We start from the raw sequence: 23181 nt of genomic DNA, 5'->3' as shown, positions 1-23181 counted from the left end.
CCGAGATGTTTTTGTGTTGCTGGGGGTGGCTGGGAGGGAGGCCCTCTCCCCCTCTGAGCTGGTAAAATATGACATCCCTGATGTCAGGCTGCCAAAGTATGACATCCCTGATCCAGCCAAGTGCCATGTCTCCCGGGGTTGCGGGGACTGCTTCATTAAGACTGTGTGCCCTGCCCCCCAGGCTTTTGCTCTGGGCGAGAAGCACCCCGAGTTCAAGGACGACATCTATGTGCCCTACGCGCAGTGGCTGGCAGAGAACGATCGCTTCGAAGAAGCCCAGAAAGGTAGGCCACGTGGGCTGGCCTGGTGCCCCAGGGCCGGGAGGAGGCGCTGCCAAGACACGGTTCAGCGAAGCTAGCAGGCCTGTGCTGCGGGTCCCAAGGCAGGTGGTGTCACCTGGGATGGCTGTTTGGGGTGAAATGCTTTTTTTGCATGCGAGGCAAACAGAGCCACAACCCAGGCGCTGAGAGACACTTTGGAGCGGGAGTCAGGACAGGGACGTGGAGTGTGGGCCTGTCACCAACCTGCTGCAGGAGCTTGGGCAGGTCCAGCCGCCCTCCACGCCTCTGTGTGACTGAGCAGAGCACCGGGCACTGCAGCGTGTCTTCCCCGTCACCCCCACAAAGCCCTGCGACACAGGTAGCATGGCTGGGAACCTGACCTGCCCAGCCTTGAATCCTGCCCACAGCCCTGCAGAGACGCAGAGGCTAAACGTGCCCTGCACTGTCACTAGGCTAGTAAGTGGCAGGCAGAGGCACAGCTGGACCAGGATCTGTCCCGCCAGGGAACCTGGCTGTTCTGCTGTCTGGGCAGGACGGCGCTTGACTGCGACCTGGTGTGTGGCAGTCCGTAGCGATGCACCCGCACCTCTATATGGTGACAGTCGCCCCTGACACAGTGCAGAGTCTGTGGCTCCCTGTGGGGAGAAGAGCCCGCGCTGAAGGACAGCCTGTTCCCCAGCACCTCAGCATCTCCAGAGCACCCAGTTGCTGACGGAGCTGCATGTTTGGGCAAAACACATCAACCTACCCATCTGTCTGGTCGCCCTTCCAAGAATCCATCGCCATAGTAACTTGGTACGCAGACAGGAGCCTGGAGATGAGACGGAACAAAGGCCAGACCTTTCCTTCTCTAAAGGCGGAGGATTGGGTCCTCTGAGTGTCCACCTGTGGTCAAGTGTCCCAGCCATAAGCGCTTGACCAGCAGCGCTCAATATCCTGAGCCGTTGGCCATGTAGTAGGTGCCCAGGAAATTCCAGGTACACAGATGTGGGCATGATTAAGGAAGATTTTGCTTCTCATCCCAAATGTCTGGCTTTGAGGATGGAGACAGATCTTTCAAGGTTGACATCAAAAAGCACTGTTGGCCAGGTGCCGTGGCGCACACCTGTCATCCCAGCGGCTCAGGAGGCTGAGACAGGAGGATCACGAGTTCAAAGCCAGCCTCAGCAACAGTGAGGTGCTGAGGAACTCAGTGAGACCCTGTCTCTAAATAAAAGACAGAATAGGGCTGGGGATGGGGCTCAGTGGCCGAGTGCCCCCAAGTTCAATACCCAGTACCAAAAAAAAAAGCGCTCTGTCGAAGATGGACCGGGCCGGTGTTCTGACCTTGGACGTGACCCTTATACTTCTACCTGGCAAAGCGCATTTTTGTTGCCTGATAAAACGGAGGCTGACCGTCCCTTCTCAGTCTGCTGTGGTGACCCAGTGACCTAAGGCGCAGTGAAAAGCACTTTATAAATCACTGAGCTCCGTCGAGGGTTGGGGCCCGTGGGTGTCACCTCAGAGTCACAGAACCCCTCTGTGGAATGGAGCATCTCGTCACGAGGGACAAGCCAGTCTCCCGCTCCGACTGTGCCCTGGGACTTGGCTCCCCGGGTTCCTCTCCCTGCCATGCGTCTCTGAAGTAGGTTGTCACCACTTGCCAGCCAAAACGGAGCGCGTCGCACTGTGCTTTTTCAGGATGTCGCCTCGGTTATTTATAGCCTCCGGCCGGAGAGGCAGCATCCCGGCAACCAGGCCCACAGATGCTCCCTCCGCGCGCGCGTGGGGCGCCCCACTTTCTGAGCAGTTCCACCGGCCCCCTCGCCCACCTCCCCTGGTGACAGTGCTCTGTGTCCCCTGCAGCATTCCACAAGGCCGGGAGGCAGCGGGAAGCGGTCCAGGTGCTGGAGCAGCTAACGCACAACGCCGTGGTGGAGAGCAGGTTCAACGACGCCGCCTATTACTACTGGATGCTGTCCATGCAGTGCCTCGACATAGCCCAGGGTGGGTCCCTCCGTCCTGGCACCCAGATACCATCAGACCAGCGGGGACATTTTAATTAAAGCCCTGGGCTTGTTTACGGGGCGCATTGTCCCCAAGCCTGCCTCGCAGTGGCACAATCTCCTGTATCATCTCCTCCTCGTGTGGCCAGAAGCCGGCTGGTCCCAGGGCCACGCAGGGGTGACGCCTGGCAGGTCCCGCCCTCCCTCCCCAACTCAGCACAGCTCTCTGCTGCAGCCCGGGAGCCTGCAGCTGGCCCCGGCTTCAAAGAATTTAATTAAATGAAAAGATGAAGCAGAGATCACGTTACCATAACGCACCGCAGGCCCCTCGCCCCGCCAGAGGACTGTGTCCATGATGCCGTCCTTCCCAGGACTTCCCATGATGCACTGGGAGAGTCCAGAAAGGGGGGACAGGGCGGTAGAGGTGCATCTCCTCTAGACCAAGGGCACACGCAGGAGGGGCAGCACTGGGAACGGAGGCCACAGAGGGACCTGCAGCAAGTCACTGTTCCTCCCTGAGCTCTGTGCCCACGTACCCCAGAGGGACCCCGGCCCACTCCCTCCAGGAGGCTGCTAGAGTGAGAACCATCAAGCCCAGGTGGCAGGTGGCATTTCTCTTTACCTCAGATGCTTCCAGCTGAGAGGCCACCGTCTAGGTGTGGCCCCCAAGCACAGTGCTGTCCCTCTCCCTGGGGTAGGCCCAGTGTTTCAAAAGAGCTGGTGCTGACAGCGCCACCGACCGTCCCTGCTGTGGCCGGTCAGCGGCTCCAGACAGCCACTGACGCATGTGCCCCGCAGCAGATCCTGTCCAGAAGGACGCCATGTTGGCCAAGTTCCACCACTACCAGCACCTGGCCGAGCTGTACCACGGCTACCACGCCATCCACCGCTACACGGTAAGGCGCCCCGAGCCTCCTAGGAGCAGCAGGCTGTGGGTGGGACCCCGACCCACTGGGGCAACAGGACCTGCTCCTGATGTCCCTGGGGAGGAAGAGCTGGGTGTTCCTCATGCTTGATGTGCGGCCATGATGGGGGGTGTCTGATGATGGCGCAGAGCTGGACGGGCCTTCCTGCGGATCAGCTCAGCCTCTGATGACCCAGGCAGAGTGGGTGAGCCAGGCAGGGGCCACCTCTCCAAAATGCAGGCGGGCAGAACCCCCAGGGCCCACGTACCCACCTCTCTGCGCCCGACTGGTGTGCCAGGGTTGGCTTCGTCTGCAGAGACCAACCGAGTGCTCTGTAGTCTTTCCCTGATTATTTCAAGGAAGCCATTTTAAAGCAGTCTCGTGGCAGTGGGGGACAGGCTGCTGCCCAAGGGCCACCCGAGGCCCTGCCTCCCCTTGGCACTCCTGCTCATCTGCACAGACCTCTTCACCAGCCTCTGCCTCCTGGGAAAGTCATGGGGGAGGATGACAGCCCCCACAGCTAGCTCTGCGACAGTCCCGCATTCCTCTCCCCCAGCGGGGACCTCGTTCCCTTATCGTCTTTGCTTTTCCCAAGATGAGACCCTCTCAGGGGTCCTCGTGCAACCTGGGCCAGGCTGGAGGCCAGGGTCTGTCACCAGGGCCACAGATGGGAGAGCGGGGAAGGGGGGCATTGCATCCTCGAGGCGCATGGCTTCTCTCCAGAGGAGAGGTGCTAATCTTGCCCCCCACGTTCTCTCTGGGACTCTCCACGCCTCCTCACCCAGCGCCGCAGAACCAGAGGAGCCGTCTCCCTGGCTCCCAGCGCAGAGGGAGTGGCTGAGGGTTTCTGGGGTTCTGGGAGCCCACAGAGATGGCAGGAAGGGAAGGGAAGGGGCTGGGCTCCGCTCCAGAGGCGGAGAAAGCGAGCCCTCGGGTCGAGACCAATTAGGGGCGAAGCCCTGGGGGCCCCGTGGTGAGCAGGGCCCAGTACCCTCCTCGGGGAGGTGACGGCTTATTACCATTTAAGTGCTCGGGAGGCGGGGAGCTGGCCAGCCCGAATCCCCGATGGCCACAGCTTGATTAGCAATTGCAGCCTCAGTCTGTACACAATGTGCCAGAATCTTCCAGAACAGGGTATTCTTAACCTTTTACAGGCCCTCTTGGTAGAGAATTCCCCGCGGCCTGCTGGGCCTTTCTGGCAGCATCTGGGTGCAGGGGACCCATTCATTGCACTAATGGGTGCTGAGTGTCACCTATCAGGGCTGCGCAGGGGGCTCGGGATTGGCAGTGAGAGGCGCCTGGGTACATGCTTGGTGGCCCATGTCTCAGGAGGCTGTCAGAGGGCCAGGAGGTGGCGCAGAAAGGGTTAAACGCCTCTGCTACAAGGACCTGCCTGTGTCAGTGGCCCTGTCCCCGAGTGCATCAAAGACCTTCTCTTTTAGAGCTAATTGGAGACAAGTTGAGCTCAGAGAAATGGAATCAGGACCCCTCAGGCAGCGCAGCTGGGCAGAGAGGCCTGGCTCGGGACTCAGCCCTGCCTTTGAACCCCAGCTCTGATCGGGCAGGTCCCCTCCCTGGGCATCACCCCACGACATCCCCCACGTGAGAGACCGCCTGAGACTGTGGCGGGAGGCTCCCAGCACACAGTAGGAGGCTCACGCACTGAAGGGCCTCAGAATCCTGCGTCTGCCTCTGGCCTGACCCGCAGAGCCCTTGGGGGGTCAAGTTCACATTCATCTGCTCTCCCCACAGGAGGAGCCATTCAGCTTCCATCTTCCCGAAACCCTCTTCAACATCTCCAGGTTCCTGCTGCACAGCCTGACCAAGGACACCCCCCTGGGCATCTCTAAAGTGTATCCTCCCGTCCCCTCGCCGCCCGCCCGCCCTCTCTAATGGCCTTGGGAGGCCTTCCTGGCAGAGCCTCTCCGCCCGCCTCCTGCTGCTGTTTTGCTGGGGAGAGGCTCAGCCAGGGGGGCCGCTGCCAGGAGAGGATTAGTTTTCCGAGCTCTGGGCCCAGCCCGGCCCAAGTCCCTGGCCAACACACTGTCCCCAGCCCCCCCTCCCCCCAAACCGCAGTGGGCGTGACAGACTGGAGGAGGCAGCAGGCCGTCAGCCCAGGCCCTCCACACTCCCTGGGGCCCGTGGGGTGGCCTTTGTCAGCCAGGCCTACAGGGCCCCAGGTACCAGGTGACAAGGCTGCCAGCTATTGTGGAGGTGACAGGCAGCAAGGTTCAGAGAGTGTGTGTCGTGCCCAAGAGTAGACACAGCCGGGGCTGGGATGCCGGGGGAAGTGGCTGTGGGAGGACCCTGGGGGCCCAGTGGAGCACCTCGCCGCGGGTTGGCTTCTCGTCCTGTGGCCAGTGAGGGCCTGCAGGGCCTGTGTGGCCAGGAAGGACCTGTCTTTAAGGTCCTGAGCATCATGAAAGCCACAGTTGTCCCCTGTCCCTTCCTCAGTGCACTCTTCCTCAACCCATCCCTGCCGCCTTTCTATGAGGCACCCCCTGGCAGAGGGCCTGGGGACAGCTGGCCTCTCTCATGACTCCAGGCCCATCATTCACCCCTGAGGGGAAAGTCCCCAAATCCAGGGGTGCCTCACCCACCAAGGCCCTGCTGAGTGGCGGGCGAGACAGCCACGCCTGCCGACCTCAGCCCCTGCTACCTGGCCTTTCCAGAAAGTTCTCAAGGTCAGCAGAGCTTGCCCCGAGCCTTGTCCTGTGCTGTGTCCTGGGACCTGGACATGGCTCCCGGCATAGTCCCTGCCTTAGAGGAGTCACCAGCCCCCAGCTGCTGGAGCTGAGGGGCCACCTGGCGACAGGAGTGTGGGGACATGGGACTTGGCTTCAGGAGCGAGCTGAGGCTCACAGGGGGCTGGGAGGGTAGGCAGGGCCTGGTCACAGCCAGAGGTCCCAGCACAAAGCCCCGTCACCTCAGGCTGGGCAGCTGGATGGCCCCGGAGAGCGGGAGGCTGTGGCTCAGAGGTCGCCCACTGGGCCGGGGAAGTACCCGCAGTTCTGGCGCCCGCTCGGCCCCCGCCGTCCTTAACGTCGCCCCTGCCAGGAACACGCTCTTCACGCTGGCCAAGCAGAGCAAGGCCCTGGGCGCCTACAAGCTGGCGCGACACGCCTACGACCGGCTGCAGGGCCTGCAGAGCCCCGCCCGCTTCCAGAAGTCCATCGAGCTGGGCAGCCTGACCATCCGCTCCAAGCCCTTCCACGACAGCGAGGTGAGGTCGCCCCCTTCCCTGGCGGGGCTGCTCCTTCCCTCCAGGCGCCTGTGGCTTTGGGCCTGGGTCCTGTGGGAAGATGGCCGCTGTGGTCTGGGCTCCACACTCCGCCCTGCTATCAGCTGGGGACCCGTGACACCTTCCCCACTGCTGGTGGTGGGGACAGACGTGCCAGCACAGGTGTCTGGTGGCGTAGGCAAGGATGGCTGCCCTTACTGTCCTTCCCACCAGGACAGCGCCTTGCTGAGCCCTGCCTGGGAGGTGGCCTGGGCAGTGGCCCCAGTGGCAGGCCCCAGTTACTCCTGTAGGGTGTCACCTGTGTCCCCAGCATGTGACTCCTGGCCCCAGGGCCCCCTCCTGCCCACACCTTTTGACATCGGGTCCTAGAGGGCCGAGGCCAGGGACAGGGCAGGTGTGGGGTGCCACCTCTGCTCGGGCCCAGGCCACCGAGTGCTGCGTTGGCAGGAGCTGGTCCCCCTGTGCTACCGCTGCTCCACCAACAACCCCCTGCTCAACAACCTGGGCAACGTCTGCGTCAACTGCCGCCAGCCCTTCGTCTTCTCCGCCTCGTCCTACGGTGAGTCCTGCCACACAGATGGCCCCTCCTCTGCTGCCCAGCCACGTGACACGGGGCGAGCTCCCGAAGGCCTCTGAGGGTCATCACTGGTGACCTGGGCCCTGTGTGTCCCCACCCCGCCTGACAGAGCCACTGTTGGGTCCCCCACAGCCCAGCCAGCTCCCGGTGCAGGCCGCCGTGACAAAGTGCCCAGAGCAGGGCCGGGCCAGGCCTTCAGCATCGGGTCCCCTCTTCCCTGTGGACACCCCCAGAAGCCCCCTCCCTCTGAGGAGCCCCTCAGCTACGGGAGGAGGCACTGCTCAGGCCCAGCTCTGGCCCCTGGAGAAGCCTGCTGGGTCACTCTGGCTGCCCGCGGGTGGCCTAGAGAGAGCGCTGGCCCCGGTCCCCCGGAGCCTGTCACCAACCCTCCCCGTGCCCCAGAGGTGCTGCACCTGGTGGAGTTCTACCTGGAGGAGGGCATCACCGACGAAGAGGCCGTCGCCCTCATCGACCTGGAGGCCCCCAGACACAAGCGAGAGAGCAAATGGCAAGAGGTGACCAGCCCCAGTATCCTGTGACAGTCGGGGCCAGATCAAGAGGGCCAGCCGGTGGCAGCCTGCTGACCCCAGCCTCAGCGCTGCGGAAGGTCGGCGAGTCCCCCACAGCAGTGAGGACGGACAGCGGGCTGCCAGGGTCCACAGCCAGACGCGGGGGGGGGCACCTGGTCTTCCTGGGGGCCTGTCCCCACCCCGGCTCCTCAAGGTGCTGCAGCCATGCCTTCCAGACGAGTGCGGGCTCCGTGGCCGGCAGCTCAGCGTCATGGTCAGGTATTTCCATTCCGCAGCCCTGGGGGCTGAGCCCAGGGCAGCACTCACCCCCAGCCCTTTTATGGTTTTACTCTTTATTTTCGGTACTGGGGGTAGAACTCAGGGGCACTCGGTCACAGAGTCCTGTCCCCAGCCCTGTTTTGCATTTTATTTAGAGACAGGGCCTCCCTGAGTTGTATAGGACCTCGCTGTTGCTGAGGCTGGCTTTGAACTCAAGATCCTCCTGCCTCAGCCTCCTGAGTCGCTGGAATGACAGGTGTGCGCCACCACACCCGCCTTATTTTTATTTTGAGACACGGTCTCACTGTGTCGCCCAGGCTGGCCTCAAACCTGCGACCCTCCTGCATGGGTGGTTACAGTGTGTGCCATGTGCCTGGCAGTCAGGTCACTCCTACATGCCAGTGACAGGAACCTCAACTCAGAGACAGCTGAGCAAACAGAGGGAATAAGAAGCCAAGAGCAGAGGGTGCCCCTCCACATGGCCGGAGGCTGCGCGGCTCCTGCCGCCTGTCCTGTCCCTGGGTAAGCTTTGTCTCTAGGCAGCTCTGTCCCACGACATAGTGACAGAGGTGGCCACCTACGGTGCCAGCCCAGCACCCTCAGAAGAGTCGATTCTCCTCCTGACCACAGAACCCCAGGGCACAGTCCCTTGGAGCAACCTGGGGCCACAGCTGTCCTCGGGCAAGGGGGATGCTACCTGCCCAGCTGGGCCCTGTGTCCCTAGGCTGGACCCAGGAGGGGCCTCTCACAGGAACAGGCCCACACAGCGCCTGGTCTTGCCGTCACGGGCGGCCAAGTCACCAGGTCAGGGGGCTCCGAGAGTCTGCCTCTAGCAAGCTCCCAGGCGACTCCGCCAAGCACGGCCATGCTGCGAGGAGCACAGGCCAGAAGAGGACCCGAGAGTCAGCTGCCATTGGCCATCAGCCCCATGCTCCCTGCCCCGCTCCCAGCAGCCTCCAGGGGTCGTCCCCACGAGAGCCCCTCAGCCTCTGCCACCGTCCTCGTAGAGGGGAGGACCCGGACACCTTCAGGCTGGCCTGAGCCAGCCCAGGGGTCTGTGGAGCTCCCCCACCCCTGCTCCCCATGCCCTGTGACCTGAGAGCCGTCACAGCACCTGCCAACCACCTCACCCTTCCCCCAACAGGTGGCCCTGTGCAGCCCCTGGGACCTGGGAGCAGGTGGGGAGGCCGCAGATGGCCTGGCAGGGCGGCCACCCTCTCTGCAGTCAGGCCTGGCTCCCTCCTGGTCCCTGCCCCTCCATCCCTCCTCCTGGGACCTGGTCGCCCCTCTCGTCCTGTCTGAGTGCCCCTGAGTCAAAACACACTGGGAGGAGGGTGGTGCCTGTCCCCTGCCCGGCCTCTCAGTTCGACCTTGACCAGAAACCTCCAGATTCCCAGTCGCTGCGGCTGGACGAGGCCATGGACCCCATGGGAGGCGAAGACCCGTTCACCGCCAAGCTGAGCTTCGAGGTGGGGGCCTCAGAGGCTGCCAAGGGGACATGCCAAGGAGGAGGTGGCAGCTGGAGGGAGGGACGGGACCACTTCCCTGCAACTCTGGCCCCAGGAGGCACTTGAGGCTGCCAGGGCCACCTGGGGTGGGAAGCTCCCGGGCCCTTCCTGGCCACCCTAGAGTCAGGACCACGGTGCACACAATCGTGTCCCCAAGGCTGAGTGAGGGCCCTGCCCCGCGTCCCCCTGCAGCAAGGCGGTTCCGAGTTCGTGCCTGTGGTCGTGAACCGGACCGTGCTGCGCTCCATGAGCCGCCGCGACGTCCTCATCAAGCGCTGGCCGCCGCCCCTGCAGTGGCAGTACTTCCGCTCGCTGCTGCCCGACGCCTCCATCACCATGTGTCCCTCCTGCTTCCAGGTACTGCGCCCCCAGCCCGCACGGCTCCCAGGGGCTCCCTGTGCTGTCCTTCCACTTCCCAAGTGTCCCCTGGGGAGGCGGAGCATCAGGGGCACGGGCCGCTGCCCTGAGCGAGGAGGACAGGGGCAGTCCACCTGCTGTCTGCAGGGCGTCACGTGGCCTGCGCGCTCTGCGCCTCCCGGGACGGAGGGGCGGTGGGCGGGGCCACCGAGGGCGCACCTTGAACTTCCCTCAGGAAAAGGGCGCCTCAGCCCCGACCCCCCACCCGGCCCACCCGGCTCTTTCTGGCCTTGACTCCCACTTGGCGCGGGCTGGGACCCGGCTCTCGCCCTCTCTTCCCAGATGTTCCACTCGGAGGACTATGAGCTGTTGGTGCTGCAGCACACCTGCTGCCCCTACTGTCGCAGGCGCATCGACGACCCCGGCCCCTGACCGCCCTGCAGACCCGCGGCCTGCGGAGAGGAAGGAGGAGGGTCCCGGCCGCCCAGATGCAGTTGGTGCTCCAGGGAGGGGCCTCCCGGAACCGCAGGATTCCTACTTCTGGCACTTTGTGCCTTGTAAATAGCACCAGGGGCTGGGGAGAGGACGCACCTATATTTTCTAAGGAAAAAGAAAAGACCTGAGAGCTCGGGAGCAGCCCGGGTAGTGGGGGGGCAGCCCGGGTAGTGGGGGGGCAGCCCGGGTAGTGGAGGGGCAGCCCGGGTAGTGGGGGGGCAGCCCGGGTAGTGGAGGGGCAGCCCGGGTAGTGGAGTCCGCCGGCCGCCCAGGAGGCGCGCACCGCGCAGGCCAACAGACTGCCTCAATAATGACAAATAAAAGGGCTACTTATTTTCATCAGTGTCTGCGTTTTAGCAAAGCTTCGTATTGTCTGCAACTTAATTTCCTTATGCAAAAGTGCACCTGTTTCTAATTTGATCCGAAAGGAACATCGCATTCGCTGCGCTCTTAAAATCTAATCTAATCGGAATGGCAATATGGGAAGGGGCAGGGGAGCCGGGAAGGTTTTTTGGTTTATTTATTCTGGTTTAATGGGGATCTGTCTTGACAAGAAAATGAGATACCTGGCTCCCAACAAGATGGCAGAGGTTGAAATAAAGGCGCCTGCCCAGAGCTTCTAGAACCTTCCCTCCACACCGCCCCAGCCCCCCTGAGTCGGCCTTTCCCCTCCAGGTCCCCAAGCCAGTGGGTTCCCTTGGAGACGGCCAACTGCCAAAGTCCAAGCCAGGCCACTGAGCAAGGCGGGGGACATCAGCCCCATTTTGCAGCCAGTGGGGAAGGGAGATGCCGAGGCCCAGGGGCTCCTCAGGAGTTGTCTGTGGGTCAGGCAGAAGGCCACCCCGCAGGACTCCATCTCGATGACACCTTAGGGGCCCTCTTGAAGGGGGCGGGGCAGAGGCCCAGGCAGGAGGGCTGGAGCCCCGCCCCCAGGCTCCCTGCCCCCACCCCGCCCCCTCCCCACCTCCCTCCGCATCGCTCTTTGGAAATGATGGGGGGGGACAAAGAATGGCAGCCAGACAGTTGTGCCAACAGACTCCCCCGTCAGCGGCTAATGACTGGGAGCGTGCGTGCTCGCTCTCTCGCTAAACATTTATTAATGTGTTAGGGTTCCCATTAGCGGTTCCTCAACTGAAGTCATTTGCATATGGCTGGGAGAAAGAAGCTCCCCAACAGGCGTCAATCACAGTGACAGATCAGATGGTCTTGGCGGGAGCCAGGGGGGCCGCCTGGGGCTGCAGCTCCCCTCCTCTGGGCCCAGTAACTAGACCCAGTCCTGCAGCCCTGGATGGCCACGCTCCTCTGGTGGCACCCCCAGGACCCCCAAGGCTGCCCAGGACACAGACGAGGAAACCGAGGCCCGGAGACTCTTCCTCCCACTGAACCTAGGCAGGCTCTGCGCATGCGCATGCGCATCCACCCAGCCCTAGTCTCCCTCTGTACCCAAGGTCCTCCCCCTGGAGCACGGGAGGCTAGCCTCGGTGTGCACCTGCCGACGGGGCTCAGAGGTGCTCCTGAGGACCCCTAGGATCCCGATGATGATGACAGGAATGGGGACAGGCACCCCCAGATGCCCTGCTGAGGCCGGCAGCCCCTCTGGGGAGCCCCCAGGCACCCTCCAGGCCCACCTCTGGCTCCTCTGGCCTCAAAGACGCTGGGACTGGGAGCAAATGGCCATCTCTCCAGTTAGCCATTGCCCCATCTGCTGTCCCCCGAGACCAGGAGGGTGGAGACCTCGGGATGCAGCTCAGGGTCCTCAGTGCCCAGCCGGCACCCTGCCCTGGAGGGTGTTTGGCAAAAGTGAGGAGGAGGAAGAGAGGAGGGAAGGAGGGAAGGAGGGAGGGTCTGTCACCTTCTCTCATTCCCTTGACACTCTCGGCTCAGCCTAAGCGTTCACTGGTGACACATCCGGTTGAGGCTAAGCCATGGGGGGGGGGTGCTGACCCAGACTTTCCAGTGGAGGCTTAAGGGCTGTCCCTGCGCAAATCCTCCCCCAGAGTCACAGTCCTGCACCAGTATTTATTGAGTATTTATTGAGCACCTACTAGCATGGACTGCCAGCTCCCAGGCAGCAATGAGCCTACGTTCCAGAGAGACAGGAGCTGTGGGTCAGCAAGAAGATGAGTGACCTCACTGAAGCCAGGGATTAAGTATCTTGTAAAAAGAGAGTCTGAGCCAGGCCCATGGTGGCGCATGCCTATGATCCCAGGGCCTCAGGAGGCTGAGGCAGGAGGATCGCAAGTCGGAGGCCAGCCTCAGCAACTCTGGGAGGCCCTGTTTCGAAATAGAATGAAAAGGGTTGGGGATGTGGCTCAGGGGTTCAGCGTGTTGGGTTCAGTCCCTTCCCCCCTAAAATGAGCTTGGTGGGCTGGGGGTCTTGGTGTCTCTGTCCCCTGCGTCACCTCTCTGGGTTGCAGATCTGCCCAAGCCTCTGCCCCCCAGCCCCCGGCCCATGTCCTCCCCCTGGGCTCCCTGGCCTGCCTCTTTGTCCCCGGGGGGTCTCCACAGCCTCACGGCCACCCCCTCCCGGAGCTGGATTCTGGTCCCTCCCTGACCCTCAGCCCACAAGCCGCCCTGGCCAGGGCCACTCCCTTCTGGGTCTTCAGATCCCCTGTGGCTGCTCCTGGAGCAGTGGGTCCCAACCCCAAGCAGCCTGTGTGTCAGGGGCAGGTGACAGCAGAGCCAGGAGGCGGCTGGGGAGACGATCCTGGCATCCCAAGGTCCCAGACCCAGGTCAGGAGGAGCTTGAGACACACCAGCCAGGGACAGCGCCCTGACCCCAGGCTTCCCGGCCAGAGTGTCACCTTGGCCCCTCTAGCAGGTGCCTGTGGCCCTGGTCGCAGCGGGGATTAAGGTGATTAGGAGCACCCCATCTCCAGGGCGCTGACTCAGCCCAGAGCTTAGGGACCGAAGGTCACTTTATAAGGGCCTGGGGGCGGGGATCAGAGCCCGCAGTCCAGCGGGAGCCCCGGGTGGCCGCGCCTAGCAGCCCTCTGGGGTGGGATCCACAGCCATGAATGGCACCGAGGGCCCCGATTTCTATGTCCCCTTCTCCAATGCCACCGGGGTGGTGCGCAGCCCCTTCGAGCACCCGCAGTACTACCTGGCCGAGCCCTGGCAGTTCTCCCTCCTGGCCGCCTACATGTTCCTGCTCATCCTCCTGGGCTTCCCCGTCAACTTCCTCACGCTCTATGTCACCGTGCAGCACAAGAAGCTGCGGTCCCCCCTCAACTACATCCTGCTCAACCTGGCCACCGCCGACCTGTTCATGGTGCTCTTCGGCTTCACCACCACCGTCTACACCTCGCTCAACGGCTACTTCGTCTTCGGGCGCACCGGGTGCTTCGTGGAGGGCTTCTTTGCCACTCTGGGCGGTAGGTGGCAGGGGTGGCAGGGGTGACAAGGGACCTTGGAGATAATGACATTTTTTTGTGTGTGGCTACTTGGGATTGAACCCAGAGTTGCTTTAGCACATCCCCAGCCCTTTTCATTTATTTATTTACTTTTTTAATTCTCAGATTCTCGCTCAGTTGCTTAGGGCCTCCATAAATGGCGGAGGCTGGCCTCTAACTTGCAATCCTCCTCCCTCAGCCTCCCAAATTGCTGAGATATCACAGGCCGGCGCCACCGGGGGCCCCAGCGGGAATCAGCCTCCTCCCTGCAGGGAACCCTGCTGTGGCCCCCACAAACTCCACTCCTTGGCATCTTGGGCCCCTGCCCTGCCCCCTGTCCCTTCTCTCCCTGTCTGAGCCCTCTCTGAGTCCTTGGGGTGGCCTTTCCGGTCACCGTCTCCCCATCTCTGGACAGGCCGAGGGCTGGCAGGTGACTGATGGCTGACTGTCTTGCAGGCGAAGTGGCCCTGTGGTCCTTGGTGGTCCTCGCCATCGAGAGGTACATGGTGGTATGCAAACCCATGAGCAACTTCCGCTTTGGGGAGAACCACGCGGTCATGGGGGTCATCTTCACCTGGATCATGGCCTCGGCCTGTGCCGTCCCGCCCCTCTTCGGCTGGTCCAGGTAATGACACCGAGCAGCAGAGAGCGGGCTGCAGGTCTCCCAGTCAGGACCCTAATGGCTGGACCTGATGTGGAGTGTCACAGGAAAGTGAGGTCCCCTTCATTCCACTGTCTTTCCTATTCCCATCCCCCTCCCTTCCCTTCATCCCCTTTGTGTTTTGGGGGGGACGGGTCTCCGGTTCTTAGCATGAGAGTCTCCAGTTCCATCCATTTACTGGCAAATGCCACGATTTCATTCTTCTTCATGGCCGAGTAATATTCCACTGTGTATACAGACCACAGTTTCTTTATCCCTTCCCCTGTTGAAGGCCACCCAGGTTGGTTCCAGAGCTCAGCTATTGTGAAATGAGCTGCAGTCGACACCGATGTGGCTGCGTCACTGTTGTAGGCTGATTTTAAGTCCTCTGGGTCCACCCCGAGGAGTGGGAGAGCTGGGTCAAATCGTGCCAAACCTACACCGTCTTGGCTGAGCCCCCATAACCCTCAACTAAGCCCAAGGCCAAATTCCAATCCTCTTTGGCCCAGCGTCCCACAGGAGGCTCCCCCGACCCTGGGCCTCAGCACCTTGAAAAGCCAAGTCGGCCTCAGAGGGCCACCCTGTGTCCCCTGGCAACTGAGTCCCATCTGACCTCCAAGCCACCGTCTCCAGATGACAAGAAGTGGGGACAGTGGTTTGGACACCCAGAGAGGTGACTCAGGTGCCCGGAGGCCTCGTGTCCCTCTGTTCTGGGAAATTCCTGTCCTCTCTCCTCAGTTCTCTCCTCCCTCCGTCCTCCTGGGGTCCAGCTCTCAGGCTGGTTGGGTTCAAGTCCACCCCGGCTCCTGCCCATCTTCTCCAATTTGGCCCCCACACCCTCTGTCACAGCCAGCGGCCACTCTGGATTTATTTAGAGACAGGGGCTCGCTAAGTTGTTCAGGACCTTACTAAATTATGGAGGCTGGCCTCCAACTGGCGATCCTCCTGCCTCAGCCTCCGGAGCTGCTGGGATGACAGGAGTGTGCCACAAGCACGGGCGTCAGGCCTCTTGATTTCCGTTATTGCACAAAGACCCCTTAAATGCATTTACGTCCATCTTTGGCCCGAAGACCCCAATTTGTACAAAAGGGCTGCAATCACAGGGCACTTGCAAGCCATGTCCCCTCTGCCTTGCATAACCTGGGGCCTCCAGAAGGCAGAGGCCTGGTGAATGGGGACAGGGTGGGGGGGTTCTGTGAGGGTGCAGCCATTGCTGCAGGTGTGTCGACAGCTCAGGGCTGGGGTGTCCCTTACCCGTGTCCCCATGCCCTGTTCCCCCCAGGTACCTCCCCGAAGGCATGCAGTGCTCCTGTGGGATCGACTACTACACGCCCAAGCCCGAGCTCAACAACGAGTCCTTCGTCATCTACATGTTCGTGGTGCACTTCGCCATCCCCCTGGTCATCATCTTCTTCTGCTACGGCCGGCTGCTCTTCACGGTCAAGGAGGTAGAGGCCCGGGAGGCCGCGGAGCCCCGCCCACCCGCTAACGCGCATGCGCAGCCCCAGCTCCCACCCTGAGCCCAGGCGGGGAGCTGGAGGGGAAGGCCGCGGGGCGCTGTCATCCGAGGCCATCCGGTCCCTTGTCCCTCTCCCGTGTCCCTGCAGGCAGCCGCCCAGCAGCAGGAGTCGGCCACCACCCAGAAGGCAGAAAAGGAGGTGACCCGCATGGTCATCATCATGGTCGTCGCCTTCCTCATCTGCTGGGTGCCCTACGCCAGCGTGGCCGTGCACATCTTCACCCACCAGGGCTCCGACTTCGGCCCCGTCCTCATGACCATCCCCGCCTTCTTCGCCAAGAGCTCCGCCCTCTACAACCCTGTCATCTACATCATGATGAACAAGCAGGTGGGAGGGGACCGTCCCCGGGCCAGGGCTGCTGCCCAGGGGGCACGAGCTACAGTCTGGGGCCAGGGCCGTCCTGGTGGCGGGCTGGGATGGAGGGACCTGGGGTTGACAGTCCCACCCGGGAGCTCGGGATCAATGCAGATTCCTGGGTCCCACCCAGAGCTGGTGGCTTCAGAGCTCACTCTGGTGGTGACCCGTCCCCCCAGAACCTGCATTTCTCACAAGCCCTCTGGGGGCCCCTGATGCTCCAGGGTGGGACTGTCACCTGATGCTCCAGGGGGTTCTGGAAGCCTGGTTTAAAAGTCAAATGGTACAGCCTCCTTAGGCACATGGCTGGGGAGGCTGAGGCAGGAGGATCGCCAGTTGGAGGCCAGCCTCAGCAACTTAGTGAGGCCCCTAAGCAACTCAGGGAGACCCTGTCTCTAAATAAAATATAAAAAAGGCTGGGGACGGGGCTCAGGGGTGAAGCACCCCAGAGTTCAGTCCCTGGTACCAAAATGAACAAACTAATGTCAAATAATTCCAAGCCTGGGATCGGGACAGTCCTAGTCTCCATAAAACCGAACCAATCATAGGATAAAGGGATCTAGTACCAAAAATCGCAGGTTTCTCTGTGGAATCCACGGTGGGGAGCTGTTCTCTGCAGCAAGGCACATTGGGTTCCAATGCCAGCTCTGCTGTTACGTAGCTGTGTGACCTCAGGCTGCTCAAGTTCCCTCTCTGGGCTTCATTCAATTTCCTCCTCCCTTGAAAGGGCAGCATTCCAAAGGGTTTGTTTGCTTTTAAAGAATCAATGAGAGCCAGCCGAGGTGGCACGCACCTGTCATCCCAGTGGCTAGGGAGGCTGAGGCAGGAGGATCACTCTTGAATTAAATGAGATACTTTTACGGAATGCCCTTGGCACATGGAGGATGCCATGGGGTGGCATGGGTGACAAAGTTCCTTTGTGTGGCATCCCGGGTGTCTCCACGGCCTAGGGGAACTTATATTCAACAGGTTTCCTTCAGAGAGCTGGGTTGGAGAGGGGAGTGGAGGCTGTGGGGGGCAGGAGCAGGGCAGGGGGCCTCACTGACCAGTGCCGGTTTGCTCTGCTCTTTGGGGACAACCTGGCCCTGACTCCACCCCCTGACCTTCCAGTTCCGGAACTGCATGCTCACCACCATCTGCTGTGGCAAGAACCCACTGGGTGAGGACGAGGCCTCGACCACCGTATCCAGGACGGAGACCAGCCAGGTGGCCCCAGCCTAAGCCCTGCCAAGGACCCTGTGGCCAACGGATCTCGACAGATTGTAGGAGTCTCCTATCCCCCACCTCCCCTCCCAGCCACAGCCACCTGCCCAGGAGCAGTGCCTGTCGAAGGAGGTCACACAGACTCCCTGGGTTTGTTTGCTTTTAAAGTGGTGGCCCACGCCTGTCATCCCAGCGGCTCGGGAGGCTGAGGCAGGAGGATCGCAAGTTGGAGGCCAGCCTCCGTAATTTACTAAGGTCCTGAACAACTCCAGGAGATCCTGTCTTTAAATAAAATATAATTTTTAAAAAAGGGCTGGGGAGGTGGCTCAGTGGTTAAGTGCCCCTGGGTTCAATCCCCCAGTACCCTCTCCCCCCTCCAAAAAAAAAAAAGAATGAGAAGAAAAAAACGAGGCTCCCTAATTTCAGAGGACAGCCTGACAACCAAGACCACCCCCAAACTCAGGTCCCCCGGTTCCCAGGGGCCAGCAGGATCTGTCCCCTCTTCCCCCCAACTCATCTCTCAGGAACATGAGAACTTTTCCTCTCTGGGGAGGTGTCTCAGCTTAGGGCTCGGTGTGGTAGCACCGAACGGAGCACATAGTAGGTGCTTAATAAATGCTAGACAGACAAAGGAAGGAGTGGGTGAAGGAGTTAACATATACGTCTGTCCTCCCAGACCCCCCCCCACCCGCTCCGCAAAAGTGGGACAGGTGGCCCAGGACTCATTGCTCCCTCGACGGGGTCTCACTCTGTCCCCCCGAGAATGAAATCCCAGTTCCCTGACACCAACACGCAGCTGCTGCAAACACCAAGTGTGAGTGCACGTGAGTGTGTTTAATCTCTCTGTAAATAGACTGAGTGGCTGTCCACACGGCTGTGACCGTCATTGGTAACATCAATCAATACAATTAATTTGATCATTTCTGCTTGATAGTGACCATCTGGGGACAGGGCATCAGCACAATGGGGTTTCGCGCACCCTTTGCAGGTTTTTAAATATTAGCCAGGCATTGGGTCCAGACGTGGACTGGGGACAGGCCGGGAGCCTCGAGGAAGAGACAATAACAGGAAAGCAGAATAGTGTCAAACATTGGGTGTGGGGGCTGGAGCCAAGGAGGCCTGGGGTCTCCCCTCCAGTGTGGCGCCCCTGGCCCAGAGCCTCCCCGTCCCAATGCAGAATATGGAGACGCTTTGGGTTTTGGGAAGCTTTGCTTCTCTGCCCAGGGCCAGTAGGAAACTTCTAGAAGCCATGCTGACCTGGCCAAACTTAATGGACAGCTGAGTCCCCAGGGTTATTTTCTAAGCTTGAAGAACTTAGAAACAAAGGGTAGGAAAGAGCCCGGTGCCCTTCCCTGGGGGAGGTTCATGGGTCCCGGTTTCCAGCTCCCTTGATGGGTGAGCCCGTCTCAGGCAGCTGCTGGCCCATTCTCTGTCTATGCCGGAACCCTGGGACATCAAAAATGAGCGGCTCCATTGCCACGTAACCAAAGCTGGAAGCTCTAGCTGTCTCCATCTCTGCCGGGAGACCAGGACAAATGGAGGCATTAAAAGCTCATCTCTTAGACTTTGCATGAGCTGTGGTGGTTTTTTTTTTTTTCCCTCTGAAGCTTTTCCCCTGCAGGACGGAATGAAACTGGGCATCCTCCACCTGATCCCTGGCCCTGGGGGTGCTGGATTGCCCAATGGGCAGAGACAAGCAGCCCAGAGCCCCTTTGGGGGTGAGGGGTGGGCGCAGCCTCAGAATGGAGGAAACCTAACTTGGGAATCCAGAGAGACCCAGGGGACCTGTGAAACCAGGAGCAAGTTATATTATCTCTCTAAGTTTTTTGTTAGCTGCTTAAATACTCCCTTGGATGCTGCAGATGGTCACCCACTTTGGCACTACCAGGCTCAGAGGTGGCCTTCCCAGAGACACGCCCCCCAGGGGCATCAGGATGGAGAAACAGCTGCCATGAGAAACCAAGGCAGGAAAGCATGCAGGAGCCCCAGATCAAAGAACCTCAGTGCCGTAGGGGTGGGGCAGGGGACAGCTGGGGCGTCAATCATGGCCACTCTTTGCTATCTCCCTCCAGATGTCCGCCAGGATGCCTTGGGTTGCAACTCAGCTGGGCAGAAGCAAAAGGGAGATATTATTGGTTCATTTAAATTAAAAGCCCAGGGCTGCAGGCACAGCTGAATTCAGGGGCTCCAACGATGTGATCAGCTCTGTTTCTCCTTCTTTCTTTCCTGTTTCATTCAGAGGCCGACTGTCCCCAAGAGGGAGCAGAAACAGCTCAAGGAACTCCAAGCTCAGCGAGCCCTGCAGAAAGTGGGCGCCTCTTTCCCCTTAGGACAACTAAGGTCCACAGCAGGATGCTTATTGGCTAAGATCAGGCCACGTGATCACCCCTAAGTGAATCATTGTGGCTGGGCTGAGGATTCATCCTCTGATTGGCCAGGTCCAAGTCACATGATAAGCCCTAAGCCAATCACTGAGGCTGGGCTGAGATCTATCCTCTGATTGGCCAGGCCTGGGTCACCTGATAACCCCCTAAGCCAATCACTGTGGCTGGGTTGGAGGTTTCATCCTCTGATTGGCCAGACTCAGGTCACCTGATCTTCCCTTCCCTAGCGTACAAGATGGCGTCAACCTGACATGAGCCCAGCAGTGTGAGGGCGGGAGAGGAGGATTCGCCCATAGAAACAGGGGAGCTGTTACCCAAAGGGGGCTCTTGGGAGGCCGAGGAAACTGCGGCGCGATCAGCCCAGAGGGACGGGCTCTAAGCCCGTCAGGTCCCCGCCACGCCGCCCTCCCACCCTGGGCACATTCCTATGGCTGGCCCCTTGCTCTGTTGGGCGGGGGGTGGCAATGAACAGGGCCGAGGCGTTTTAACTGCCCCTTTTGTCCTATCCCAGAGGTCCCCTACCCCCATCTGCTTATTTTGAGGACTCGTGTCCCGGGAAACAGCTTCCTGACCAACCAGAACATTCTCTGTCTTCTCCCTGGTGGAGAGAATGTCCCCCTTTACCCCTGGATCTAGATGGACCTGACCGCCTCTTACAGGGTGACTGCCAGACCTGAAGGGTGTGTCAGTTGCAGGAAGGTTGTCCCCACCTGGACCCCAGGCTCCAGGCAGCCAGGACACTTCTAGATCACCTGTTGTATACAATCCAACCAAATCCGAGCAAACCGTCCCAGGTCAGAATGTGCTGGTGAACTTAGAGAGGGGTCAGGTGGGAGCAGGTCTCACCGCGGTCTCCAGGTCTCCAGTAGAGAGAGACACCTCCCTGACAGTCCAAGTTGTCCCCCCAAAAAGATAGTGCACGGTCTTCCCAGCTGTGTGGCCTCAGGGCAAGCTCCTGGACTGCCGCACACCTAAGCTCCCTTAGGCAAACAGGAGAATCATGCCACTTGGTAGGACTTCCTAAAGGGACTAATGAGATGGTTGCTATAAAGGATCCCGTGCATAGTAGGTGTTCAGTTAAATGTGAGTTCCCTCCCCAGGGATGAAAACTAAGTTCAAAAGAGAAAGCCCCGGGGTGTGGTAGGAGAGAGACAGGAGGAGAGGTTAATATGATGGTGGGGGATCTCAGAGAAAAAGGGAAGCAGGGGTTCACTGCCCCCAAAATTCATCCCCATCACTCCCCTTCTATGAATAATATCCTCCTAAGTTATAGCCAGGCGTGCAGCCCCAGGCAAGGTTCCCTTGCACCTGCGACAGCATGACATTAAGGTTACATTTATTGACCTAAAATCCGGAAATAAAATGTCCTGATCCTACAGAGACTGGAGTGACGCTTTAAAACCGCTTCGAAAGTCCATAAGGAAAGTCCACAGGTAGGAGCCCGCGGTCCCAAAGACGGCAGCAAAGTTTTCAGCTGAAGTTCAACCTCAGACAAGCCTCAGGGGAAGAAAAAAAAAAAAGTCTATCAAATGGCCCGTGCTCTCTCCCGCAGTCTGAGGCTCCTGATTACCATTTCCCTGTAAAATGGCAAATCCCCCCGAGGAATTTTTAGATCATGCTGCACATTTTAGAACTTCTTCCCCCTCGATGCAAAAATCTCTCCTGGCACAGCCCCGGAGCGGGGCTTCTGCAAAAGCTCATGAGAATGTTTATGTCACTTTTTTTTTTTTGTATTTCTCAATTCTTGGAAACGCCCCACCAAAGGGATTGAAATGGCTGCCCCCGGTTGGCACTGGATCCAGCAGATGGGGTCTGGATCTCCTTCCCCGGGCTGTGATACCGGAACTTCCGCAGCAGGCTAGCAAGTCCTACCAAGTGGCATGAGGCCTCTCCTGTATGCCAGGTGTCATGGGTGGCACTGGGGGTACCTCCAAGGAACACAACAGGCCCAGGCCCCAGAGCTCAAGGGTGAAGGACAGGTAAAGCAGAATTGTAACTTGGAATGCTGGGAGCTCCTGAGAGGTCAGACCAGGGGTGGCTGCATCCTAACCTTCTAGGGATCAGGGGAGGTGCATGGGAAATATTCCAGAAAAGCTAGATAGGGGTGAAGGTCACTTTCTAGGCCATGTGTATTCGTTAGCTAATGCTGCGTGACAAACAGCCCCAGAATTCTTGGTGTATCAGTTAGCTAGTGCTGCATGACAAACAGTCCCAGAAATCATGGCTTAAAACAAGAAACCACATATCATTGCTCACAACTCTGTGGATTACCTGGGTGGTTCTGCTGATCTGGATCAGGCTTGGGGAAGCTCTGTTGGGATCATTCAAGCATCGGGTCAACTGGAAGGTTGACTGGGGACTAGCTGGCTAGCCAACGATTGGCTGGACAGTAGGGGTGACTGGGTAATGGGCCTCTCAGCCTCCAGCAGGCCAGCTAGGGCTAATTTGTAGGGCAGTGGGACGTGCATGACATCACTCCCACCATAGTGTATTGATCAAAGCAAGTTGCAGCTCAGATCTAAGGAAAGTTACATCGCAGATCAGGATGGATGTGGGCGGTGGTGGAAAGTGGGGATGTTTTTGCATGAATTTGACACACACAGAGGAAGCACAGAGGGTAATGCCCAAGTGTCAGGGCACAGCCCATTCCAAGAGCCGCATCGTGGTCCTTCCTCCCTGTCTTCCTTCCTTGAACCCAGGGCCTGGTAGATGCTACGCACAGTGCCTCTGAGCTACACCTCCAGACCCCACAGTGGGCTTGAATGGTGGAGTTCAAGGGAAAAGAAGGTGCCGGAAGCCAGACGGAAGACCTCGACTTTTACCCAAGGGCAGTAGGGAGCCATGGGAGGTGCTAGGCAGGAGAGTGAGGTCCACTTTAACTTTATAACATTTTGAGGGGCACAGCTTGCCTCAGTGCAAACCTCTGGTAATGGAGGGTCCTCTGGGAAAGTTCCAGCAATAGGGAGACCACGTGCAAAAAAGAAAAAAAATGTAAGTCTCTTTCAAACCCACACCTTCCACATCATATAGCTCCTTCAGGGGTGCCCATGGCTGTGATGATGGAGTGAATCTTTTCAGACCTTCTGTGCCTTCTGTCTCTCTCTCTCTCTCTCTCTCTCTCTCTCTCTCTCTCACACACACACACACACACACACACACACACACACGTTTTGTGTTCAAGCAGGAGCCCGGTCTGCATTCTTGCTCATCCATTTTCACAGCTGTATACTATTCCACAGGGTGCCTAGTGCTCCCTCCTCCTCGCGGGCATTTAGATGGTTTTTGGATTTCTGCCGAGATCCCAGCAAACGTTCTCGCGTGTCACAATAAGCGTCCCTCAGTGAATGCTAAAAGTGGAACGGGCAGGTGGTGGGACATGTCCATCTTTTGTGATATCAGACGTTCTGGAACGGCTGCCTGAGCTGCCTGCCAGTCCCCCCTCCCAGCTGCTGCGTGTTTTGACACGTCTCTGGGTGTCAGTTTTGACAGACTCTTCAATATTTGTCACCTGCTCCGTGTGAAACATCACGTCACCCTCGTTGGAATCCACC

General features: G+C 59.7%; 2 protein-coding genes across 5 annotated transcripts in view; both read left to right on the top strand.

Moving 5' to 3' along the window:
• Positions 1-10476, top strand: part of Ift122 (intraflagellar transport 122) — a 54425-nt gene extending 43949 nt beyond the window's left edge. For 2 of the 4 annotated variants that reach the window (XM_046425425.2, XM_046425426.2), the window contains 10 exons: positions 182-284; positions 2127-2267; positions 3068-3162; positions 4924-5024; positions 6229-6394; positions 6860-6971; positions 7392-7517; positions 9167-9246; positions 9478-9642; positions 9985-10476. In XM_046425425.2, the coding sequence (XP_046281381.1) occupies positions 182-284; positions 2127-2267; positions 3068-3162; positions 4924-5024; positions 6229-6394; positions 6860-6971; positions 7392-7517; positions 9167-9246; positions 9478-9642; positions 9985-10074 (1179 nt within the window). In that variant the 3' untranslated portion in view covers positions 10075-10476. Of the gene's footprint in view, positions 1-181; positions 285-2126; positions 2268-3064; positions 3163-4923; positions 5025-6228; positions 6395-6859; positions 6972-7391; positions 7518-9166; positions 9247-9477; positions 9643-9984 lie in introns of all 4 variants that reach the window. The other 2 variants (XM_046425424.2, XM_058572938.1) reach the window with 1 other exon arrangement.
• A 2674-nt stretch (positions 10477-13150) lies between these two features.
• Rho (rhodopsin) lies at positions 13151-17264 on the top strand. The gene is made up of 5 exons (XM_046425628.1): positions 13151-13511; positions 13986-14154; positions 15452-15617; positions 15777-16016; positions 17154-17264. The coding sequence occupies exons 1-5, from the start codon at positions 13151-13153 to the stop codon at positions 17262-17264; spliced, it is 1047 nt and encodes a 348-aa protein (XP_046281584.1).
• The last annotated feature ends 5917 nt before the right edge of the window (positions 17265-23181 follow it).

This window comes from Marmota monax, unplaced genomic scaffold, assembly GCF_021218885.2.
Source record: "Marmota monax isolate L192 unplaced genomic scaffold, Marmota_monax_Labrador192_F-V1.1 WCK01_AAM20220418_F8-fsc00028, whole genome shotgun sequence".
Classification (NCBI taxonomy): domain Eukaryota; kingdom Metazoa; phylum Chordata; class Mammalia; order Rodentia; family Sciuridae; genus Marmota; species Marmota monax.
Note: the sequence above shows the minus strand (reverse complement) of the source record. Positions and strands in the feature narration are given on the sequence as shown.